Source organism: Haliotis rufescens, unplaced genomic scaffold, assembly GCF_023055435.1.
Source record: "Haliotis rufescens isolate VD_foot unplaced genomic scaffold, xgHalRufe1.0.p SCAF_23, whole genome shotgun sequence".
In the NCBI taxonomy this organism is placed as follows: Eukaryota; Metazoa; Mollusca; class Gastropoda; order Lepetellida; family Haliotidae; genus Haliotis; species Haliotis rufescens.
Window position 1 is genome coordinate 5,109,036 of NW_025963924.1, and position 25,674 is coordinate 5,134,709.

The 25,674-nt window shown below is 39.4% G+C and overlaps 2 protein-coding genes across 2 annotated transcripts; one reads left to right on the plus strand and one right to left on the minus strand.

The window, feature by feature from the left end:
* The first annotated feature begins 562 nt into the window (after positions 1-562).
* On the plus strand, positions 563-6,202 carry LOC124116986. Its single transcript, XM_048401813.1, has 2 exons — positions 563-651; positions 1,938-6,202. Exon 2 carries the CDS (start codon positions 1,961-1,963, stop codon positions 6,200-6,202), a length of 4,242 nt encoding a protein of 1,413 aa, XP_048257770.1. The 5' UTR covers positions 563-651; positions 1,938-1,960.
* Positions 6,203-20,604: 14,402 nt separating this feature from the next.
* On the minus strand, positions 20,605-21,681 carry LOC124116974 (farnesoic acid carboxyl-O-methyltransferase-like). The gene has a single exon (XM_046478640.2). It carries the CDS (start codon positions 21,679-21,681, stop codon positions 20,605-20,607), a length of 1,077 nt encoding a protein of 358 aa, XP_046334596.2.
* Positions 21,682-25,674: the final 3,993 nt, after the last annotated feature.

The following is a 25,674-nucleotide window of genomic DNA, read 5'->3' on the forward strand; positions in this document are numbered from 1 at the left end:
GTGAGTGAGTGAGTATGGTTTTACACCGCTTTAAGCAATATTCCAGCAATATCACAGCGGGGGACACCAGAAATGGGCTTCACACATTGTACCCATGTCGGGAATCGAACCCGGGTCTTCGGCGTGACGAGCGAACGCTTTAACGACTAGGCTACCCGACCGCCCCTCCATATAATGATGATGATGATGATGATGATGATGATGAACCTTTTTAGGCCTCCCAACGCTCCTCTGTTATTATTTTTTTATTCCGTATGATGATGATGATGATGATGATGATGATGATGATGATGATAAAACTATATTCCACCCTGTAATGTTTCAGTATCACAGACTGGTATGAGCGGAGGAACGGCCATCAAGAGTTATGTTGCAGCTCATATGAAAATACATCGTGAGTAAAACTTACCTAACATTTCTGTTATCAACTGTTATGCACTGGGATTCAGTTTGCTACATTAAATATTTACTCATGGTAACTCACATCATGTATAGTAAGTAAGACAAATCAGATCGCATTTTTTACTTTTGTAACTGCACGTTCAATCTTTTATAGAACCACACCTAACATCGTTGATACGCCTCATCCTAGATTTCAGATTTCATATACTCTTGTTACAGAGAATTGCAGCCATCTTGAAGATCTCATAGGTGAGTATCGCGCTTCGGGCTTCGGGGAGATGGTCATGAATATGCATGAGGGCGTCTATTTTTAGATACGGACCTCTGTGCATACATCTTAACTCATCATCTGATACATCGTGTAATTTTATAGCGATGGTTGCCTATCGGGACATACATAAGGTTCATCAGAGCTATCATATCGATTACTAACATTTTGTAATCATATATATTTATAAAATGATTATGTGCCAAACTCACTGAAGCAAGCCTTCTGTGTTAGGTATGATTTGTAGAGTGTTATAAGTGCTCAAAAAGGAGCTCGGGGAAAAACTTTGTCACGAGGATCAGTGGAAGTACTGTCTGAAATGATGAGTGTTGAGTTAGTAAGTTCTTGGATGCATCTGGAGGATTGTTCCAATTGCAAAGTACTGGTACAGCCTTGGCGAGGGACCTATCTAAAACAATCCTGGTGAATGATTTGGACACGGACAACAAATGTTGACTACCTGATCTGGCTAGAGTGAGTGAGTGAGTATGGTTTTACGCCGCTTTTAGCGATATTCCAGCAATATCACGGCGGGGGACACCAGAAATGGGCTTCACACATTGTACCCATGTCGGGAATCGAACCCGGGTCTTCGGCGTGACGAGCGAACGCTTTAACCACTAGTCTATCCGACCGCCCCTGATCTGGCTTGTTGTTTAACGCCACATACATATTCTAGCTATATGACGGTGGTCTGTAAATAATCGAATCTAGAACAGACAATCTAGTGATTGACATCATGAGCATCGATCTACGCAATTAGGATAAGATGACATGTATCAACTAGGTCAGCAAGCCTAACCACCCGATCCCGTAGTCACCTCTTACGAAAAGCATGGGTTGCTGAAGATCTATTCTAACCCGGATTTTCACGGTTCTGTTCTTTTATGAGCTCATTGGTGTACGTGGGTGCTAGTCTATGCTAGGTATTGAAGAATGTTGAACTTGGTCCTATATGTCAATGGTTGTATTTCCTTGTACCGCTGAAAAGAATCCCTGCCAGCTGCATTATGGACCATTTCAATATTTGAAGTACAATCTGTCAATCTGTCAATTTTATAATGACCTCGCCCTTCACTTTCTCACCATGTTGTAGGGTAGACTGTAATCCTTGTAGGCGTTCTGTGGACATTTGTTTTCATATATTATTAATATACTTGCGATAAAACCTTGATATATAGGCTGAGTACAATAGCTTCAACAGCACACACTGTGGAAATTTTGATTGATTGTCAATGTACTTTTGCATGCTTTTTCCTGTTTTCAGCTGAAACAAAACTCTACTTCAACATGAAAGATTGCAATAAACATGTCTTGACACACGTGGAAGAGGTTGCCTACAAACACCTGAGAGAGGAAGGCTGCGTGTTCATCAGGGGACGATCAGGATCTGGCAAGACACATCTTGGCGACAAGCTGTTAGAGAGGGCTTCCAGGGAATTCTCTCGAGAAATGGTAAAAATATCATCCCAAAAGGAATGGAACCTTTTGCCAAAATCTAGCCACTTCGATGCCAGGCCAGGGTTAAGTGTATCCGATAAGTATGTGGTTATGATTGATGACATATTTGGATCTACTAATCTGATACAATACTACGTGGACGGATGGAAACAGAAATTTGACCTTGTGTGGCCTTTGGTGCAATCTGGCAAAATTTGGATCGTAATAACATCGAGACCTAAAATTATCTTTCAAGTAAAGCAAAGCTTACAACGATATGACATTATCAGACAATCATCAGATGTTATTTTAGATGAAGGACAGTATTGTTTCAAAGAAGAAGAAAAATTTGAATTCATTGACAAACTGTGTGGGAAATATTTAAATTCCTTAGACAGACATCGTATAGCAAAGACACATACAGCTCTAGGCTTTCCTCAATGCTGTACATATTTTGCAACACATAAACAAGTGCAAGACAGGGGTTGGGAGTTTTTTGATAAACCATTTGAATGTATCAAAGATGAAATTAACTGTGTAATGTGTGCTGAACCAAAGACATATTTTGTTTTGCTGATGGTTCTGGCATATGACGGGAGTCTTCCAAAAAAAGATGTGCAGACAATAAATCCTCCCCAGCTCTTTAAAGACCGATGCACCCAAATGAAAAGAGTATCTGGATTGGAGGATCAACCGCTTCCACGAAAAAAGGAGTTTGAAGTTTTGTGTGGAGAGTATCTTACAGATGCCGGAACCTGTTTCCAGTTTTCACACAGGTCGATCCAGGATGTCTTGTGTGTGGATTTATGTCAGTCATTTCCTGATCTGGGGACAGAGATAAGCACACCTAATATGCTGGTGGAGTACATTAGAACAAGAGGCCAGGAGGAAGGACAGACTGAAATGGTAGATTTGGTTGTTTTGGATGAAGAATACCATCCCATTTTGTCAAAGAAACTGAAAGAATATCTATCAAACGACCGGAGCCGTCACATCGTGTTGTCCCATCCTTCACTAAATGATATGAATATTTTGAAGGAGATATTTAGAGAATGGGACGTTACAGGCATAAAACAGCTAGTAGAAGATGATCAATACATATTCAATATTAATACAACTTTTCATGACATCAAAGAACTTCCTTTCAGTGAGGAATTTGATATGATACCAGTCTTGAAGAGTATATTTTGTAGGTACGGTCTTTCCCACATTATCATTAACGACATGAACGAGTTTGCAAAATATATTGTTGGCAAACTCTCTGCTGACACTTGTGACCAGTTTATCCTAGACGAGGCATTGTTGTGTGCCGTGTATAAGAGTCAAAACGATTTAGTAGAAATGCTGCTTAAACATGGGGCAAAGCCTTCACAGACATGTTTTGATATTCTAACATACTCACTGGACCTCAGTTACAGTAATTGCTCCAAGTTGACAAAATTGATCAATCCTGAAATGACAGACATACAAAGGTTGTTTTTCTTTGCATTAACCAATGGCAATGTGGCATTTCTCAGAAACATTACTGAGATATGTACAAAGTACATGGCAGATTGCAAACAATTTTACACTAGATGTCTTCAGATGATAACTAAAATACACACACAGATGTGTGATGTTAGTTGCAAATCAGGCGCAAATAGTTCAGGATATAAAGATAAACAGATCAGACTGTCAAAAGCTGTGGACGCCATCACATTTCTTCTGTGTGCAGGTGGAACTATTGACCTCGACAGAATAGTGGTTCTTGCAATAAGCCAACATGTTCCTGATACAATGACGGAATTGTTACACAATCATTTTCACATTCCTTATTCTGTGGATAATGATCTCCAAGGAGAAAGGGGACACAGTAAAAAACTACATGGGCTCCTACGAAATGTAACAAAAGAAAGAGTCCCTGGACAAACCGAGACATTACATGCTCTTCTACACAGGGCGGCATGGAATCAGTGCCAAGTCTGCTTGAACATTTTCCTATCAGTATGTGATGTGAACGTATCTGATGAAGACGGCAACACAGCTTTACATTACATGGCAGCTTCTGATGTAGAACACTGTCATGATGTTTTACACATACTGAAAGAAAAGGCTACAGATGGATTCAAGGTCAACAATGAGGGTCAGTCACCACTCCATCTCGCTGCTATTAATCAATGTGTTGACTGTGTCAGACTATTGCTACCATCGTCTGATGTACTTGATCAGGACAATGCTGGCAACACAGCCTTACACTCTCTATATCGTGATGTAACGTCTAGTCGGCCTTGTTGTGATAAGATAGCAGAACTTCTGATTAAGGAGAAAGCTGATCTGCATGCAAAGACAAAGAACAAGATGGGACAGACAGCTCTTCACTTAGCAACAAGGAAACAGTGTAAAGAGTGTGTGAGGATGCTGCTGACAAGGTCAGATATAAATGCTCAAGATGAAGACGGTAACACTGCTTTACACAGTGTACATGATACATCTTTGAAAATGATTGGTTCATGTGATAAACATGGCTGCCATAATATATATTTGGTCCTTGTTGAGGAGGGGGCTGAGGTTCACTCAGAGAACAAGATGAGACAGACAGCACTGCATCTAGCAGTAAGAAGACAATGCGAAGAAGGCGTGCGACTGTTGCTACCAAAATCAAAAGTCAATGCACAGGACATAGACGGTAACACAGCTTTACACCATCTAACCCTTGCATCTTTGGACATGCTTGGTTCACATTCTAAAGAGGGATGTGACGAAATATTGCAACTCCTTTTACAGCATGAAGCCAAAGCACATATTGCAAATAAAAGTGGGAAGACAGCGCTGCACTTTGCAGCAAAGAGACATTTGGGAAAATATGTACGAACGTTGTTAACTTGTAAGTCAGATGTTGATGCTCAGGATGAAGGTGGCAATACAGCTCTACATTGCATACACGATGCAGCGTTTCGTAGACGCTGTAGAGGTCTATGTTCTGAAATATATCAGCTGCTCATCAAGGAGGGAGCTTCTGTAAATGTTGAGAACAAGAGGGGAGAAACGGCTTTACATTTAGCAGCAGGAAGCCAGTGTAGAGAAGCTGTGAGGCTGTTGCTTTCACGGTCAGATGTAAATGCCCAGGATAAAGATGGCAATACAGCCTTACACCGTATACATGTCGGAAAAGCTGTTTCATGTGATCAAAATGTGTGTCATGAAATATCACAACTCCTAATTACAGAGGGTGCAGATGTAAACATCAAGAACAGGAATGGAGAGATAGCACTTCATGTAGCAACACGAGGCTTGTGCATTCATGGTGTCAGAGTATTGCTAGTTACTGATGTAACTGCTAAACGTGCTAAGACAAATGTTAATGCAAAAGACAATGACGGAAACACAGCCTTACACTGTTTACACCATGGAAAACACAGTCTATGTTTTCCATCCACCTGTTACGGAATATTGAAACTTCTTATTGAAAAGGATGCAGACGTCCAACTCAAGAACAGTAGGGATCGGACACCTTTACACATGGCAGCACGGTTACATTGTGCGAAAAGTGTTAAACTGCTGGTGACCCTGTTAGATGTAAATGCTCAGGATGAGGACGGTAACACAGCTTTGCATTGTCTAAATATCAACACTTTGGGTCTGCTAAATAAAGGCCAGACTGATATTAATACGATTGTTTGCCAGATCAGTCACCAATCAGAAGAGACAACAACTGTCAGACCGTGTAGAAAGTGCATCAGTATGTCAACAACTAAGATGGATCAGCAGTGCCAGGATGATAACTCAACCTGTCACTGTATAAATGATACACTTATTCACATTGCTGCCTGTGCAGGTCCAAACAGTGACTGTCATGACATATGTCGTCTACTTATTGAGAACGGATCTGATGTGCAGATCAAAAACAAGAGTGGACACACAGCTTTGCATTTTGCAGAAAGGAGGCAGTGTAGAGAAGGTGTTAGCATGCTGCTAGGTAAGTCAGATGTAGATACTCAGGATGAAGATGGTAACACAGCTTTACACCATATACATGGCAGAACACCTAGAGCATCTTTTACAAATGCCTGTGTTGTTTCATTTCCTATTGAAGGCAGGGAGCACTATACATAGGAGAAACAAGAGTGGACAGACAACAATGCATATTGCAACATGGGCAAAATGTATAACATGTGTCAGAGTGTTGCTAACTGTGTCAGACGTACACATAAATGTTCAAGATGAATACGGTCTGACAGCTTTGCACTATGTCGTATCGAGAGGGTAATTGTCATGAATTGTATCAGCTTCTTGTTGATAAGATGGCCGATGGACAAATCAAGGACAAAAAGCTCTGCACGTTTCTTTAAATGTGTGGAAGATAACTGCCATGAAATATTACATCTCCTCATTCCTTCTTATCGTGAATTATATCAGCTTCTCACTGACAATGGGGCTGATATTCATATAGAAAACGGCAGAGGAGAGACAGCTGAGCAATTGACGAAAACAAGACAACTGTTATATGGAGAAAGCACAGAGGACCAGATATAAACTGGCAACAATGTTTGTATGAGCGGAAAAACAAGATAATGAAAAAGAGGTGACCAACCGTGGAAGGTTACTCATTAGATGAAAAAGAAAACCAAATGTCCTAGAATAGGTTCGAATGTAATTGATTAAAAAGGAAACTCCAGGACCCAACAATGCAACATATTCCTGTAAATATGATCTCTTGTGGCCAAGACTGTAGGTCAACATATTTAATTTACACCTGGGGAGCCTACATTCCCTGATGACAGCATACATATCCAGTAATTCTTGTTTACTGTACATATAGAAGTGTACTGATATGAGACATGTGCAGATGGAAAGTAGTGTGTCGCTATTTTGTACAAAAAGACATATTATGCATTGGGGATCTGTACATAGCTGAATTCTTGTTGTAAAAAAATGGTTTTACAAATGTAATGTTTTAGATGAATGTATAAGGTTTGTGTAAATTCACCTATTTAACACATATTCATTGAAAGAGGCAGTTATGTGTTATCGCAGTGCTAAATGTCTAACCAGTGTAACAATATTCTTTTTAAATTTCTATAATTTTCTGTTTGATCTTAGGTTGGTTCTATTCTATCAATTCTAGGCATGTCCACTGGTTGGTCAGTAATTTATGATGATACTAATGTGCACTGGAACATTGTGGTGCTAGAAGCTATAATGACACTGTAATTTTAACCTTGTTTGAAGACAATAGTTTACTTGTATTATTCCAGTGTTTGAGGAGAACTTTTCTTTCTGTACGTGAATATTCAGAGGTTGCATTATCCAATTACTAGTTTTAACTAGTGGTAACACATATGTGATACATTTTAACTTTGACTTCCATCATATTTAGGAAGTAACCGATGAACGATGAGGAATTGCGACTTCTCTGGCTCTTGTGAAAGAATTATGTACACTTATTTAATGGATTTACACTCTTTATTCACACTGGGCAGATAACTCATGATTCAGATACCCGAGTAGGATTTTGTAATTGAAATTGTAATAAATGCCAAAGTTACAAAAGGGTTACTGAAATCAACCTATTGTTCTGGATGCATAATGTTAACAATTTATGATATGAACACTGGATGACGTCATATTTTTTTCTAAAAAATGTAGCAGTGCGATGTCGAAATCGTTCAACATACCGCCAGATTTGTATAGTGAATGACAAAATCAGTTATTGTTTAGTGTCTTGTGATGTGCAAAAGCCGTTGACCATGTCTGCCGTAAAGAGCTTATGATAGAATTAGAAATGTATGTCATTGAAGGTGAATTGATAATTTTCGTAACTGACGTAAGCAGGTCTTTGTAAACGGAGTTTTATCCAAACCGAGAAATTTAGAGGATTTAGTCGATCAAGGGTCTGATTTAGTGCCGTGTTTCTTTATTGTGTACAGTAAACTACGGTTATAACGAACTCAAAGGGACCGCTAACTTTACTTTGTTATAACCGTAGTTTGTTATAAACATATCTACAGCATAACTATAGCAAATAGTCGGGACAAAAAAATCAGTTCGTTATATCCGTCAGTTCGTTATAAGCGTGTTCGTTATAAACGTACTTTACTGTATGTGAATGATAAAGCTGACAGAATTGTTTTTGTGTCAAGACACTTTGCCGATGATAATATCTTGGTTTAGTTAATAATGAAAACATAAGCTTTAAGTGGAAATAAACAAGAATTTCTCATGTAATTCCGATAAAACAAAAGAAGTTATATTCTCATTGAAACACAGTTCGAGATAATACTGACTTTTGAAGACAGAACAATTTAAATGATTATTAACATTGGAAACTGACTTTTTCATCGAATGGCAAATGGTCTTGTCACAAAAGCACCATGACAAAGACCACTTAAACAATGACTTGTTCGATGAGTGTAAGGAATGTTAAATAGAAATACAGTGAAGACGTCATGTACATGTGAAGTCTGGCACGGATGTACACTAGAACAGGCTAATCAACTAGAAATGCTTTAACTTGAAGCTGCAAGTATAGTAACCAGTACAATTATCTTTGAATATTATTTTCAATCTTTCTACAAGCTAACACTGCACATGTAGCAGAGGCCCAAAACAGCTGTATTTATTGTATGTAAGAATAAGAAATTTGGCTTTACTTATAGTTAAAGTAAATGAAGTTTATTTGACCAGACAGTTACCATCAATTTTGACTCATTTCTCAGAAATATGGGTTTGGAAAATTGGATATACCTGAAAAAATTCACACAGTGTTTTTAAAATATATACTTAAACTAAAGATTAGTACTGCCCACTGCTAACTGTGTTATATGGCGTACTGGGAAGCTGGCCAAATCCACTTAATTATTTGCTGTTTTGTGTGGAATTATTCCTCTTAAATCTAATTGGTGGAACATATTAAAAATTGTCTAATAAGTTTGGTGTAAGCTGTGCATCGAATGAACGGTCTTTTCCTGGTCTCCTATGGTAAAAATGTACAATGAAGCAAGTTCTTTCTGATCAGTTTGAACAGCTGTGGACTACTAATGTAATTAACTCTGCGGAAGGTATATTTTATAGGCTCTTCAAAGAGAATGCTGTAATTGAAGACTATTTGCTGAGTCTCTTGTTAAGATTGTAGGTTCATCACAGACTACCAGTTGACAAGGGTAGATGGATACAGGTCTGACTGTGTTTATTAGGCAATAGAAACGACTTGGGTGATGAATATCATTATATACTTACGTGCTCATACAGAAATAGATATAGCCATGCTAGCTAGGACTTAGTTTAATAGCCTCTTGGACATTAGAGGGGCGTCGGGTAGCCTAGTGGTTAAAGCGTTAGCTCGTCACGCCGAAGTCCCAGGTTCGATTCCAGACATGGGTACAATGTGTGAAGCCCATTTCTGGTGTCCCCCGCTGTGATATTGCTGGAACATTGCTAAAAGCGGCGTAAAACCATACTCACTCACTCACCCACTTGAACATTAGCAATGTATTAGAATTACACATGTTATCACGATTTATTGTTATTATGTTGAAAACCATGAACTTATATTATTGTTGGGCTGATTATTGCCATCCTTAATTTAAATTTGTGTGGTATGTTTTATATATCTTTGTATGAGCTGAAGCTGTAAAAATAGATTTTTTTTGTTGGATTGAGATATTATAGTCATTTAACAATTTTGAGTATAGCTGTGTATTTGATTGGTATTCTTGTAGTAGTAGTAGTAGTAGTAGTAGTAGTAGTAGTAGTAGTAGTAGTAGTTGATATGGACTTTATGGATAACAACCTCTGGTTTATTGCATGTAGCGATGTTTCGATGTAAATCCTTACACCGTTATCAAGCTGGAGTGACAACAACCAAGTGATGAGAGGTACATCACAACATGTCATATATATATATATATATATATATATATATATATCTGGCTTCATCCAATTATCTGTATGCAATTTCTTTTTATCTATCACCTGTTGTTGTCTCTGTTTATCTGCTGGTCATCACAACATGTCATATATATATATATATATATATATATATATATATATATATATATATATATATATATATATATATATGAAGCCAGATGTACATTAAGAATATCAAATAGCACACAGGTAATGAAGCACACAGGTAATGAAGCACACAGGTAATGAAGCACACAGGTAATGAAGCACACGGGTAATGAAGCACACAGGTAAGGAAGTACACAGGTAAGGAAGTCAGATGTACAGTAAGAAAATCAAATAGCATGCAGGTAAGGAAGCACACAGGTAATGAAGCACACAGGTAATGAAGCACACAGGTAATGAAGTACACAGGTAAGGAAGTCAGATGTACAGTAAGAAAATCAAATAGCACACAGGTAATGAAGCACACAGGTAATTAAGCACACAGGTAATGAAGCACACGGGTAATGAAGTCAGATGTACAGTAAGAAAATCAAATAGCATGCAGGTAAGGAAGCACACAGGTAATGAAGCACACAGGTAATGAAGCACACAGGTAATGAAGCACACGGGTAATGAAGTCAGTAAGGATAAGCATCAAACGGATTAAACATTGTGACAAGCTGATTGGATCCTAATTAAAATTGTCTTTTGCTTGATTAGATCTTCATTGGCAGACGAGTTGTAATACCTTTAATGATATTTCCACGAATAATACGAATACCACTTTCTAAAATGTCATGACCGTTGTCCTTATTATCAAAGATAAAGAAAAGAGTACATGTCTTTTTTCTGTGCCAAAGATTTCAAACCTGGTGGCCAAGATACAGGAGAGACTTTAATACAGATTTAAAGTGTCATTGTGTTGATTGATGTGAAAACGTCATTATCGCTTGTAATGTGACCTATATGCTGTAAAATTTATATTTTTAATCTTAGAATATGTGTTGTTTTAATGTTAGGCTGAACTTGTCAATAATCGCCTGCACCTAAAGGGATGGTGTGAATCCTGCTGGGGTCCATGCAAGTAGCAAAGGAACTGTAAGTCCAAATGGTCCCTACCTTCATGGTGGTCTACCGTCAGTTGCTGGCGATCTATAGCCCAATTTTTGCATGTATTGTTTTGTATAGTAATATCTTTTTTATGGTTACATGCCAGTTTTAAAATTGATCTTTTTTTCTGTGATAAATCTGGTTATCTTACTGTCCCTTGTTGGCAGGCTATATGGTCTAAATGTATTTATTATGTGTAACCTTTGATAGTCACAATGTGGCTTAAATATTGCCGATGTGACTAAATTTTATCTCACTCACTCACTGTCAAACTTGGTGACCTGTTAACAACTTTCAACAATGTAGTTGTAAACTGATTTCCGTAAGATATCATATGAGGTTTGAATGCGGAGCTATCAGTGATTGAAAATGAATGTATATTCAATGCTGCTCAAATGTGTATTGTTCATACAAAATGTTTCAATATTTTGTAATATTTATATACGTCCCTTCTTGCAGCCTATTGTACATAATGTAATTGGATGATGTAAATAGTATGGAGAGGGTGTTTAAAGGTGGCCAACTTACGTCCACTGCGTTTCACTATTGTGAATAAAATATGTTTAAAATGCTACCATGACGTGCAAATATACCTTATACTGTAATGAACACACAATGCCATTTAGAAACGATCAAATGTAACAAATGGTATATTTGGGATAACACTTTCTTAGTATCGGTACTTTACTAAGAAAATGAAAGCACATTGCAAACAGATTCTGATGTTCAATATGAAAAATGAGTTGTTTGATCCATTTTTAATATCATAACGTATTCCTTGTTATAATTTAGGCCACTGCAAACAACGCATTTATAGAGGCAAAAATGAAATTATTGTACTGAAAACTGTCATGTTTGCTTTTTGTCAACTGCAAGTCTTGGACCTACGACATGTAAAAGCAGAGATGCACACTGATGTATAGGTCTGTATTGGCATGACTTACCACTTCTGAGAAACTAAATTTGATCAAGTTCCCGAAAACCTCTAAGACCAGCCTACAGCCTTTTTGATACATGTTGTGGAACCCGATTCTTGAATCTGGTGTCCAACATGTCACAATTGAAAAGAAAAGGAAACATTGTTTCAGTATTCATTAACACTTCACATGGTCTCGGCTTTCAGCAGATATTTCTCATTAATATATATTTTATCGCATATAATTATGATTGTTTTAATATTTATCAGTTATACGGACATATTGTTGTATATCACATTGCATGTGGTGCTGCTCAAATTGAGTGTATATGATATACGTTTACACCTATATATTATTACACTTAAATGAAATCACTATTATCTGCTTCCAAATAACCTATCGAATGAAGTCGGAAATATATTTGGTAACTTCATGATAATTAATTTGTTTTTGTCTCTTTGTATCTGTAAAAAGTAAAGTTTAACTTGTTTAACTTTCATCTTTCTTTAAAGTGTGTGAGTGGTTAAACGCGACTCTGAACAGTATTACAGCTATATCGTGGCGTGTCAGTTTGATTTATAAAGAAAGTCCGATGCGATGCAGACATTGCAGGTTTACCACTTCAGTGAAACAACGAACACGGTTAATGTAATCAGAGCAAATGCGGGATTCGAACTCACGACCATAGGTTTCTAGCAAGCCTAAGAGACATAACAAAGTATTTTTCTAAAAAGATGACTGTAAAAAAGGGATTATTGTTTTCTCTTTATATCCAAACAAATTTGTCTAAATGTAAATGAAATTGTAGCTGCGACAGCATTTCAATAGAACAACACCTACTAATCTGAAAGTACATTTTTGCTTCATTAAGCATAGGAATGGATGTTTCCAAAGAAAGTGTGCATCGTAAATGCAAATGTCAATCCACATATTTAAATATGGTTATTTGTTGTAAAGAAATTATATGAATGAATTTAAATTGAAAGCATTTTTTATTTTATTAAGCTCCAAACTGTCATTACAATAAAGCTTGATGAATTGGCATCACTCCTTTGTAGCATTTTTTGTTCTTTCAAATATATACAGTTTGAAACAAATGGTTTCGATTTTGCATGTATGCATGAACAGTATGGAATTATAACTTTGATGACAAATCCTGCTGGAATACTAACCGACATGAAGGGACATGTGACGATTAAGTTGAAGTCATCGCTTTCTCATACAGAATTGTTCCCGGCCGCGTCATACCAAAAGACGTTTAAAGATGGTACTTGTTGTTACCCTGTCTGGCACTCGGCATTAAGGGGCTAAAACAAGGACTGGTCGGCTCGGAGTCAATATACTTTGTCTGAGTGGGGTATTCATGTTAAACTGCGGCATGGTATTTTAGTGAGCTAGCACTATAAATCGGCATCAGTCCGGACTAGTACAAGCAGCCACACAAACACACACACGTACATGCACGTCGCTATATAAGTGCAATAATCTTTGACGCGACGTTAAACCCCATTTCACCTCACCTCATACAGAATTGTGGATAGTTTGTTGTCACTCTTAATCTTTACACATAGATCACAATATCACTAGTCTACTTTGAGTTTTCTGAATTTTATGAAAGTTCTTCCTTAATCGCAGGGGCGGTCGGGTAGCCTAGTGGTTAAAGCGTTTGCTCGTCACGCCGAACATCCGGGTTCGATTCCCGATATGGGTACAATGTGTGTCTGGTGTCCCCCGCCGTGATATTGCTTGAATATTGCTTAAAGCGGCGTAAAATCATACTCCTTGATCGTATGTTTGTTTCTTGTTTAACACGGCACTCGGCAATATTCCAGCTATATACCGACGGTGATTGAAATCATGAGTATCAATCTATGCAACTGGGATACGATGACATGCATCAAGCAATTTAGCAAACCTGATCACCTACCCGTTAGTCGCCTTGAGTGCAGCATCCCCGTGGATATCCGGTTTAGAATTGATCTCAAGCAGCCCATGCTTGTCGTAGTGAGTGAGTGAGTTGGGTTTAACGTCGCTTTTAACAGTATTCCAGTTATATCACGGCGTGTCAGCTTGATGTGGGAGGAAAGCCCGAAGTGATGCAGGTCTCGGACGTTTACCACTTCGGTGAAACAAACGAGCACGGGTATGGTGCTGACAAACCTAGAAACATAATCGGGGCGAACCGGGATTCGAACCCACAATCATAGGTTTCTGGCGTGCCCAAGAGACGCAACCCCGCACAGCGAATCGCGGCGCCTAAGACGACTGGGCCACCCGTGCCCCCCATGCTTGTCGTAAGAGGCGACTTAAGAAATCGGGCAGTCGGTGACTACTACTACTGCCGCCGCTTCTGCTGCTGTTACTGCTGCTACGTGGAATGTTGCTCATGATATCAACTTGTTTTTGTGGTCAAGTACATGATTAGGTACAGGTCGCTGGTTTTTTTTACAGCAACCAAATAAATCATACCTACATGTACACCTCTTTAAATATAACACGAGCAACATGCTTATATAGCTCCAGGTTAGATTGAACATACATCCGACATACATGGGGAAGTAACGCACGACAGCATTTCTGCGCCACTTTCACGGCACTATCGCGCCACTATTGCGCCACTATCGCGCCACTTTCACGGCACTATCGCGCCACTATCGCGCCACTTTCACGGCACTTTCACGGCACTTTTGCGCCACTTACGCGAAACTTCGCGGCATTAGCGCGCAACTTTCGCGGTATTTTCTAGCCACTTTCGCGGTATTATCGCGCCACTTTCGAGTGACTTTCGCGATACTTTCACGGCACTTTCGCGAACGTATAGCGAAATAGTTTCGCGATACAGGGGAAGTGACTTTTGAAATGTAGTGTACAACATAAGCCATACAGTGTAACTCTGAAGTTGCTGTTGGAAGGATTGGGACACAGTGAGGGAAGAATAAGTCTACAAAAAATTAGCATCAAAACATGTAAAAACTATAGAGCGGCGTACCACACCTGAATTACAAAAAAATCCAGATTCAAAGATTATCTCAACAACAAACATGGAAAAGGTCAAAAAGGTGTATTTTTTACACGTTACAACAGAATTAAAATAAGAAAATCAAAAGCATACAAATATTCGGCAACACCAGTTGAAATTAGAGACCTGTAATGATAAACCATCTGCATTTGAAATGAAATAAGAAAGATTAAATTTGTCAACATATTTGGCGACATCTCTTGAAAATAATTGGTTTGGTTGGTTGGTTGGTTGTTTAACGCCGCACTCAACAATTTTCCAGCTATATGACGATGATCTGTAAATAATCTAGTCTGGACCAGACAATCCAGAGATTGATATCATGAGCATCGATCCACGCAATTTGGATACGATGACATGCATCAACCAAGTCAGCGAGCCTGACCATCCGCTCCCGTTAGTCACCTTTTACGGCAAGCATGGGTTGCTGAAGACCTATTCTACCCCGAATCTTCACGGGTGATCACCTATTCATGTATTGAACAGTGTCTGCAGTTCCTGAATACAGTTTGTTGATTTTGCAATCTTTTGTAACCTGACGCAAGATACATAAAATCACTCACCCCTATCAGCTCTATTCTGGACGTTATCGCCATCGGTTCCTGCAGCAATCTACTGATGGCGGGGGGCACATTTAATCCGGTGTGCAATCAGCCTTAGGGGCATCTCTGCATTACTCATACCTATAATCGTACCTGTGAAGATCTAGGGTTAGAATAGGTCGTCAGCAACCCATGCTTGTCCAAAGAGGCAACTGTCGGGATCGGGTGGTGAGGCTCGCTGACTTCAAGTTGGTTGATGCATGTCATCGTATCCCAATTGCGTAGATGAAGGCTCATGCTGTCAATCAGTGGATTGTCTGGTCCAGATTCGATTATTTACAGACCGCCGACATATAGCTGGAATATTGCTGAGTGCGGCGTTAAACAACAAACACACTTTTTACATTTGCCTATTTTCACTCCTTAGTAGTAATAGTATTAAGAAATGACTTTCACTTTGTGTGAGTTCATTGGAGTATGAACCTTCATAGAGTGAGGGCCAAACTGTATTAACGTCGGAGCTTGCAACGACGTTCATACAATGTTTGGCCCTCACTCTATGAAGGTTCATACTCCAGTGAACACACACTATGTGAAAGTCAATTCTTATAATTTTTTGTATCACTATTTTGTACCTCAAAGGATCTACATCTATACGCAATATTTAGTACATGTGACTTACTGTACATGTTTACACTGACAGTCATACAACAACCAGCTGTATCGCGGAAAAAATAGTTCCTCAAAACGAGAGGTGACATGAACGTATGTATGCTCAATATGCTCTGCAGGAGCAACTTTTGTAGTTTCTTTACATCAAATGTATTCAAATAATATCCTCCTAAGATGAGAAATGTCTGATAAGAACTACCTCAGTAAGTCAGTCATTATGACAGCGTGTCGTAATACATTTACATCCAGTACAAGACTTCTTTGATAGGCACTTAGAAGTTGGAGTACTAAGTAAGGATAAGAATTTATGGATGAACAACTTCTTTATTACAATTAAGAGCGACGTTTCGGTGTAGGTTCTAACACCGTTATCAAGCAAGTGATGTTTCGATGTAGGTTCTAACACCGTTATCAAGCAAGTGACAGTCACTTGCTTGATAACGGTGTTAGAACCTACACCGAAACGTCGCTCTTAATTGCAAATAAAGCAGTTGTTCATCCATAAATTCTTATCCTTAAAAGTACAAGTACGATGAACGTGTCGGTTGAGAATTCGAAGTTGTTAATGGACCTGTGGCGGTTACATGTTTTAGTCATCATTGATCAACTGGTCGATCATGGAAAGGTGATTAAAGTTGTGTTAATTGGACACTAAGTTAAAGTAATAGATTGGTGTAGACTGTCACTGTCAGCCAAGACACGGATCGAGTCGATACTTCGATAGTGTGGGTGTGTATTTCTGTGAGGAGGTTCACACGAAAGTTTAACCAGCGCTTTTAAATCGTTCACACTTCAATGAACCTATCCAAACTGACGTTCAATTCTTATGATTTTATACTTTGTAGTTTATTGATCTCGCTGAATAATATCGTAACAATGTTTGCATAAATTTGAAGCTCTCTGGTTTCGCGGAAGAACAATGCAACAATGTTATTTTGTCGGTATTTGCCGGCTCTCGGTCACATACGTTTCCCAACTCATACTCAGTTACGCAACGAAAAATAGTTCTATGAATATGTACCATATAACCTGAAAATATGTCAACATGAACATAATTTTATTCTTTGAACACATTGACAAACGCTATTTGGGATTAATCAAATCTTAAAAATAGGTAACAGACATGACTCGATGCACCGATGCGAAGTGTGAATTTATATATGATGTCTCATAAGTTTGTAAAGAGGTGCATTTCGAGTCGAACGGGATCATGATGATGAAATGTATACTTACTGCTGTTGAAAATGAAGTTTATGGAAAAGTTATGGAAAATACCCTGAACAACACAGGAACAACCCTGAAACTTATGTGTTTTGTGATTTGTCGTGTGTGCTGTAATACTTTACTTGGCTGGTGCTAGTGTCTTGTCACCTGAGATAGACCTACTGTATGACCTGATGCCAGCTTCTTTTCTGTGCCCCGTCCTTCCTCATGTGCCGCCGCTTCTCGGCCTAGAATGCACGGAGAAGGTCGGCCAACTCAGAAACCGGAATAGTAGATTCCGTCTACGGGTATTTCCTCGACCCCTGTGACCAATCGGTAAAACAGGTAGCCGGGTTTTTGTTGTTTTTTAAAATTAAGTTTCTTTCCTCACCCTTTTTTTCTTATTTTTTTTAAAAGCTAGATAAAATTTATCTTATCATTGAACATTTTCAGAGTTTATTAATTTAATGTTTTTTAATTTGTATTTGCTGTGTCTTGGTTCTCAAAATCTTGGCCTTTTTTTTCCGGCGGCCACATCTGAGCAGGGTAGATCGTCTAGTCTACAACATTGTTTTCATTCGCAAATGTCTTGTGCTAAATTCCTGTCATTTCCGAAAACAAGGCATGAAAGTCAATATCGCTCAATAAATCAATTTCGTTCACCTCAGTAATTTTACAGATTTGTTACAGAATCACTGGCGTTATTAGTATTGATAGATAACCATTCCACATCCAAAATTACCGTAAGGACAATCCATTTTGTTTCATGTAGCAACAAGACGACATCAATTACCAGAACCAAAGCATTTATTTATAAATCAGATGAAATGTTACAAGACCAGGCAAAAATACTAAATTATATTGCTGATAAATGCAGGGATTAAAAATAAAATAGAAAAACGAGTTGATCGTAAACACCGATCGAGAATACGGGAAAACCCGGGAAAGTAGTTCCGACAGGTGTGTGAACTCCAAATATCAGATCACGTGACTACCCATCCAGCCAATAAGCATGAAAGAAACAGTGTAAACTTCAAAGTATGAAATCATATATAGTAATGAACGTGATCATGCAAACATGTCAAATGTTTGTCCTTATCTTCGTTTCCTTAAAAAATCAGGTTAGATCGCAAAACACTTATACAATTATTATTCTTCCTTTTTTTAAATTTACAATTCGCAGAAACGCTACCCCAGTAATCCTCATCAGAATATTTCATTTGTTTGTATTTTTACATGAACAGCATTTCTAAAAAATATGTTTTATTAGTGTTATATACATCCACGTAGTCTACAACATTGTTTTCATTCGCAATTGTCTTGGTGCTTAATTCCTGTCATTTCCGAAAACAAGGCATGAAAGTCACCATCGCTTAATAAATCAATTTCGTTCATCTCAGTAATTTTACAGAATTCATTTTCATCACTTGCGTAATTGGTAGTGATAGATCGCCATTCCATAACCAAATAAATAACCATTTGCATAATATACTGAGTCAAATTAAAAACTTCACATTTTTAAAAGTAATCCCATATATGATATACAACGGACAAATGTATCAGATAAGGTAATTGTTAATCATTAATGTCCAAAGAAGGATTTTAATTAACGGTGGTAACCATAATTAGTTCCAAGCACCTACGGTATTTGGTAATAACATCAACAGTTTAAATCATAAGTCCCAAGCATGAGAATCTGATGGCACACAAGTTCAGTAGCGTGTATGGCCACCATGTGCGTTGACAACTGCCACACAACGCTTCCGCATGGACCTTGTGATGCTTGTGAACACATGATTGGGAAGACGCCATTGTTGCTGCAAAATGGTGCCAAGATCTTGCAAATTCTGTGGTTGGTTCTGGAGAGTGCGCAGACTTCTGCCAAGAGCATCCCAGACGTGTTCGATGGGGTTGAGGTCGGGAGACCTTGACGGCCAGTCCATTGCTGTGTGGGGTCTGGCATTGTCGTGTTGGAAGATCAAACCGGGTCCATGTGCTGCCATAAAAGGCAGAAGTTCTGGTGCTAGTACCTGGTCGCGGTAAGCAGCAGCGTTGAGGTTGCCACGGATGACAAGACGCCTGGAACGTGCATTGCCACAGAAAGCACCCGACACCATGACACTTCCGCCTCGAAATCTGTCAACTTCCTGTACACAACACTGGGCGTAACGTTCATGGCGGCGCCTCCACAACCTCGCCCTACCATCAGCAAATCGAAGATTAAATCGGGATTCATCACTGAAGACGACTTGATTCCAATTCCTCTGAGTCCGTCGTAAGTGTTGCTGTGCCCACAATTGACGTTGACGTCTGTGTAAATGAGTCAGAATCGACCCGCAGTATGGCCGTCGTGCTTGAAGGTGAGCAGTTCTCAGACGGTTTCGAACAGTTTGCGCACTCTGTCTACCCCTAAACAGTTCATTTCTGGTTGATGTAGCCGTCAAAAATCGGTTTCGGAGGTGACGTAAGACAATCTGACGATCCTCTGCATGTAACGTCACACGTGGTCGACCTGGCCGAGGGCGATCAGCGGTGGTACCCGTTTACTGTAGACGCGTCTGTAAATCATAAACAGTCCGTCGACTACAACCCTTCGTCCTTGCGACTTCAGCTACGGGCATTCCCGTCTGCAACATGCCGATGGCACATTCACGTGAAAGGCGTGGCATAACAAATGGCCGTAAAGACTTTTGTTTTCTTGTGTTTTTCTTTTTTTGTTAATGACTGCTAACAAGTATGTCTGAAAACACGTGCGGTATTATGGCCACGTGACCAGTTGCACGTGAAAACCACTTTTGCCACTATAGTGCTATGCACATGATTTTGATCGATTCACCTGCACAAAAACGGGTGTTATCTGAAGACAATACGTGGCCATTACTGTTAAAATACACAATAAGGGCCCACAATGATAAGTGGTCAGAATGTTAAAGTTTTAGGATTGTGAAGTTTTTAATTTGGTTCAGTATATATTTCCAAACTGTTATCGCCAAAGAATGCATTGCCTCTATATGCCTCCTTGTGAATCATTTCTATATAGATGCTGTACAGGAGAACTGATCTTCAGCATGTCAGTATCCGTGAACAGCCTGATTATTTCTTGATAATGTATAGGTAGGCAAATTGCTTGTCGTTCTTTACTGTTTCAGGATTCATGTTTCAAATGCCCTCCTCTACCTGATCATACAGCTCGTTCACTATTTCTTCCTTTTCCACCTTGCTCCTTGACTCTGAAAGGCCTGTGAGGAAGGCACTGTTGCTCCAACATCGATTAGCTGCCACGTACCGTCTGGCATATCCAGCCCTGTCATCCACACCCTTGTTCTCCTTCTGCCATAACCAGTCATCACAGGCTCCACAAGGAATAGTGACCACCTCAGCTGATAGTAGACGCAATCCGGACATAACTACTTTTGAATTCGGATCTTCAAAAGGTGATTTCAACATATCCAGGCTTTTCTGAAAGCATGCTAGATTCGTGTTGATGAATTCTGTTTTTGATATCCTACCTTTGTCACGAAACTCCTTCCATGTGGAGTTCAAGGTTTGTAAAAGCGTTTCGGAACATATTCGCACCCCTCCTGGTCTATTTGCGTTATCGCTAGGTGCAGCTACAATCATCAATCCCCCTTTCTTCAGCTCGCGACTCCTGAAGATCAGAAACCTCTCCCAGTCTTCTGACGCCTGTTTCTCCAACCTTTGCCTGACAACAGCTTCTGTCCCTGGGAAAGAGTAGATGAAATCTTTGTTCATAGGAGGCTTTCCAGAAAGCCAATGAACACCAGCAATGCAGAGTATTATGTGCATTGAATCGGCTGGAACACACTGCTTATAGAAATTAGTTCCAGAAGCCAGAGCATAGACGTTCTCAAGGTCCTGGAGGTACGACTGTGGATCAGGGATTAAACCACCGAGGCGTTTGAACAGAGAGTTGAAGTCATTGTCCACTTTGTCTTCATAGATGACCTGGAACTGCACATGAGGTCCGTGGTGCTCCTTCAGGCACTCTATCAGTTTCTTCAGGAGTGTCATGGCAGCTGCACCATCAGCAGTTCCGTAGTCGCCGATGTTGTACACCGAGTTTCTATCCGGAAATGGAACTGTCTTAGCCACATCAAGGAAGAATTCAGATCGCAACAAAATGTGATATTTGTCATAGATCGAAACGACATTGGCACCATAGTTGCCAGTGCCAGTCTCTCCATACGGCAAATGAGCACCATTGTCTGCCGCCATTGCTGTTTTAAACTGATCTTCTTTCAAACTGTTCGTCACACACTGAAACAAACATATTTCGTCTGGTTTGGATATACCGTTATTGTCACGTGATCAAATTCAGCAGCTGGTGCCATTTACACACACATGACACCTCTCGTCTTAAAAGGTTGGAAGCAGTTTTATGAATAATGTATTCAATATCAAGTAATTCATTACAGGTACATTGTGTATGATGGCAGAGATGAATATCCATTCAAATGTAATCCTATCTGAGGATTTATTTTCATTGTAATTGTTACAATTTGTTTAAAACCATATTAATATTAATGCACTTGAAATATATGTTGAAGTATTGTAAGTACCATTATAATTCTTCTCACTATAACGGTAACAGGTAGTAGGTTATATGTTAGCAGACCGCCACCTGGTCTAGTAGATCTTGTGCCCGGAGAGCGGACGGCCGGCCACGCCTTACCAAAAGACGTTTGAAAATGGTACCTGTAGTTACCTTGTATGGCGCTCGATATAAAGGGGTTAAACAAGGGCTGGTCAGGTCGGATACAATGTACAATGTAATCTGTGTAAAACATAAAATAGACTATTACAAGCAACCACACACACACACACACACACACACACACACACACACACACACACACACACACACACAGAGTTGGCTGCTGAGTGATTAGCACAACATAACCGCTAAATTACTTGTCAGCTCAATGCGGTAGGAGAGTCAAATAAAAGCGACAAAACCCTTTCCTAAAGCCCCTATCTCACATTCACAAATCTGAACACGAATGAACACGATTTAACGTTTTTCCTTAAATCGTGTTAGAACGTATGAAGGTCGCGCACTCATTCGTGCTCGTTCGTGTTTAGTCGTGGTCGGTCGCGCGCGGTAGTATGGACGTCGCAGCTCGGCTTAAATCGTGTTGCAATGCAAAAATTTATAACACGATTTAAGCCGAGCTGAAAAGTCGTGTTCAGTCGTATGAAGGTCGTATGAAGTCGTGTTCAATCGTATGAAGATCGTGTTCAGTCGCGTTGATGAATTTTCAGGGATTGACTTAGGAAGCGATATTCTCGCATAGTTGCCACAGATAGGGAATCAACATTCATTCAGCGCGATATAAAATCCAACTTTGACACTTTCATCTGCATTAACGCTCTCATTTGCTCCTACAAAAATTGAAAATGTCACATTGCTTGAATAAAAATTACTACTGTACTTCCAAAATTCAATAAATAGTAATACGATAGTTTATTCAATCGTCAATAGCTCTCAATCGAAACGATTCGCATACTCTGAACTGCATGCGATCTCTCACTGTGCATAACCGATTCCTATATCGCTGCATGAGGCTTTGCATTAGGTGACAATGGTAAAATGGGCAACATTGTTGGTTAGACGACTGTTCGATTTGATAGCATAAAAGACTTGAATATCGCACACGAAAATTCCATTTAAAACAGTGATCTACAACACCAAATGTGGAGCCCCAGATATATATTTGTGTCACTTAAATCCTACTAGACATCAAGAAAAAAACAATCACGGGCAAGTATCAAAACGTAGGTAAATGAATATATACCTACATCTTTCTACCAACACACAAATTTCAGTCTATAAACGATCGCATTTTAATTGATATTCGCAGAGCTTTTAGGTAAGGTACTACTGGTGGAAGGGTCGTCACGTATGTATCCTCAAGAATTGGCCACCGTAAGAGATACGGCACAGTACACACCACAGACGGAAAGAGACAGCGAAATTGACGAAAGCATCGTGTTTCAATGACAGTATAATAATACAATGATGGCTGTGGTCAGTCTCAAATACAAACCACACAGTGGTGATTAGCAAAAGTGATAATTATATATATTCACTCAGCGGCGACAGTGGTCAAGCTTCTGAGATGGGCTAGGCAGGGAATCAGGGATGATGAGCGATCCTCACATGAAAGCTGGTTCTGATGTGATGAACATGCATGAGAGACACGCAGACACGCTCTAAGCATGTACTGGAAAGTTCCATATTGTGCCCTCACAACATATAACATTCTCCATGTTTCTATAACATACTATCATCGTCCGCGGTATATCGGACCGGAAGTTTACACACCACACCAGCATCTAAAAATATAGTAACCCTCTGAAAACTGATCACTGTCCAAACAATGCAACGAGCGTCTACCGAATCTCAAAAGAAACAATGTAACACAGTAACGTTCATTGTTAAACAATTAAATTACAATCGACAATGATTAGAATACATAAATAGTAAAAAAAATGACATGAGTATCTTATTTCAGTTGACAACACTCCAATAATATGCACATGTTGTTAAATATTCGCAGTGGAATAATAAAAGTGTAAACTAAGTAAATAGGATATGCGAGTTAATAGCTGTATAATCTGGTAAAGTTAATAACATCATAATTCGTGTCACAAATAACGAAAATAAAATACAGTTTCATCTGTTTGAAGGGGAGCTGAGAACATTTACAGTGGATCCCTCGCAATGAGCACCAGAAAGCAGATTAACTATGTGAGTAGGTGAGTTATTGCAGTTTAATCTGGGATTTTATCGAAAAAAATGTCCCAGAAAATTGGTGAAAAAAATAATTAGGATTAAGACTATTGAAAGAAAAGTACATTGTTGCAAGGTGTTTCGTTTAAAATAACATTGAGACTCATCATGTTTACAAAAAAAACGCACACATGTTTTTTCAGCTGTAACTAACTGAAATAATTTCTTATCTCCAGACAAAACTCCAGCTCCCCCGCCCCGAATATCAAATGATTGGTCCCTCACGATCATCGGGTTTTTGCAGATTCTGGACATTTGATGCAACACTGACAGTAACACGATTTCAATGGATATTTTACTGTCGCTTCTTTCATCCTTCTCTCCATCATTCGTATCATTAGGTATATTTCAGGTGAGGTGAAATGGGGTTTAACGTCGCGTCCAAGATTATTGCACTTATACAGTGACGTGCATGTACATGTGTGTGTTTGTGTGGCTGCTTGTACTAGTCCGGACTGATGCCGATTTATAGTGCTAGCTCACTGAGATACCATTCCGCAGTTTAACATGGATATCCCACTCAGACACAGTATACTGACTCCGAGCCGACCAGTCTTTGTTTTAGCCCCTTAATGCCGAGCGCCAGACAGGGTAACAACAAGTACCATCTTTTAACGTCTTTTGGTATGACGCGGCCGGGGATCGAACCCCGCACCTTCCACTCTCCGGGCGGACGCCCTACCACTAGACCACGGAGGCGGTCAGGTATATTTCAAGCTCAGGGACAAACATGAAACTATTAGTCTGAAAATTGACAGGTTCTTACACTGTTCATGTGTTGATATAATGTGTGGTCATGCGACTAGCTATGAATCTAAGACGATTGGGATCACTTGTAAGAATAATATGGATGACGTCAGAGTGAGTGAGGGAACGAGCGACACATTCCACATTAGACCAACAGATAAAACACACTTTCAAGGAATTGACAAATCATTTGTGTTTCTCATTCACTTATCAGTGGAATTGAACACAACTCTAATATTGACAAACCGGAACCGAATATAGCATGAAATAATTTATTGTTTTAAATTCTTTGTCGGTCTGATTTTAAGGGCCAATCGGTGGTGAGAAACGAAAGAAGTTTTGCTGTCTAAGCAATCGGGTCTAGGTGACGCGCAATCAGCCAAGTCACAGAGCCTGACCACGGAATCATTTAGTCAGCTCTCATTACAAGCGGGGCGGTCGGGTAGCCTAGTGGTTAAAGCGTTCGCTCGTCACGCCGAAGACCCGGGTTCGATTCCCGACATGGGTACAATGTGTGAAGCCGGTTTCTGGTGTCCCCCGCCGTGATATTGCTGGAATATAGCTAAAAGCGGCGTAAAACCATACTCACTCACTCACTCACTCATTACAAGCGCTGGTTGGGCTGTCTGCACTTGTGTAACATCATACCCAAACGAATTAGGGGCGGT

Excerpts from the sequence above, each read along its gene's own strand:
- LOC124116986 (XM_048401813.1), top strand. The coding sequence starts at position 1,961 with ATGAAAGATTGCAATAAACATGTCTTGACACACGTGGAAGAGGTTGCC.
- LOC124116974 (XM_046478640.2), bottom strand. The coding sequence starts at position 21,681 with ATGGCGGCAGACAATGGTGCTCATTTGCCGTATGGAGAGACTGGCACT.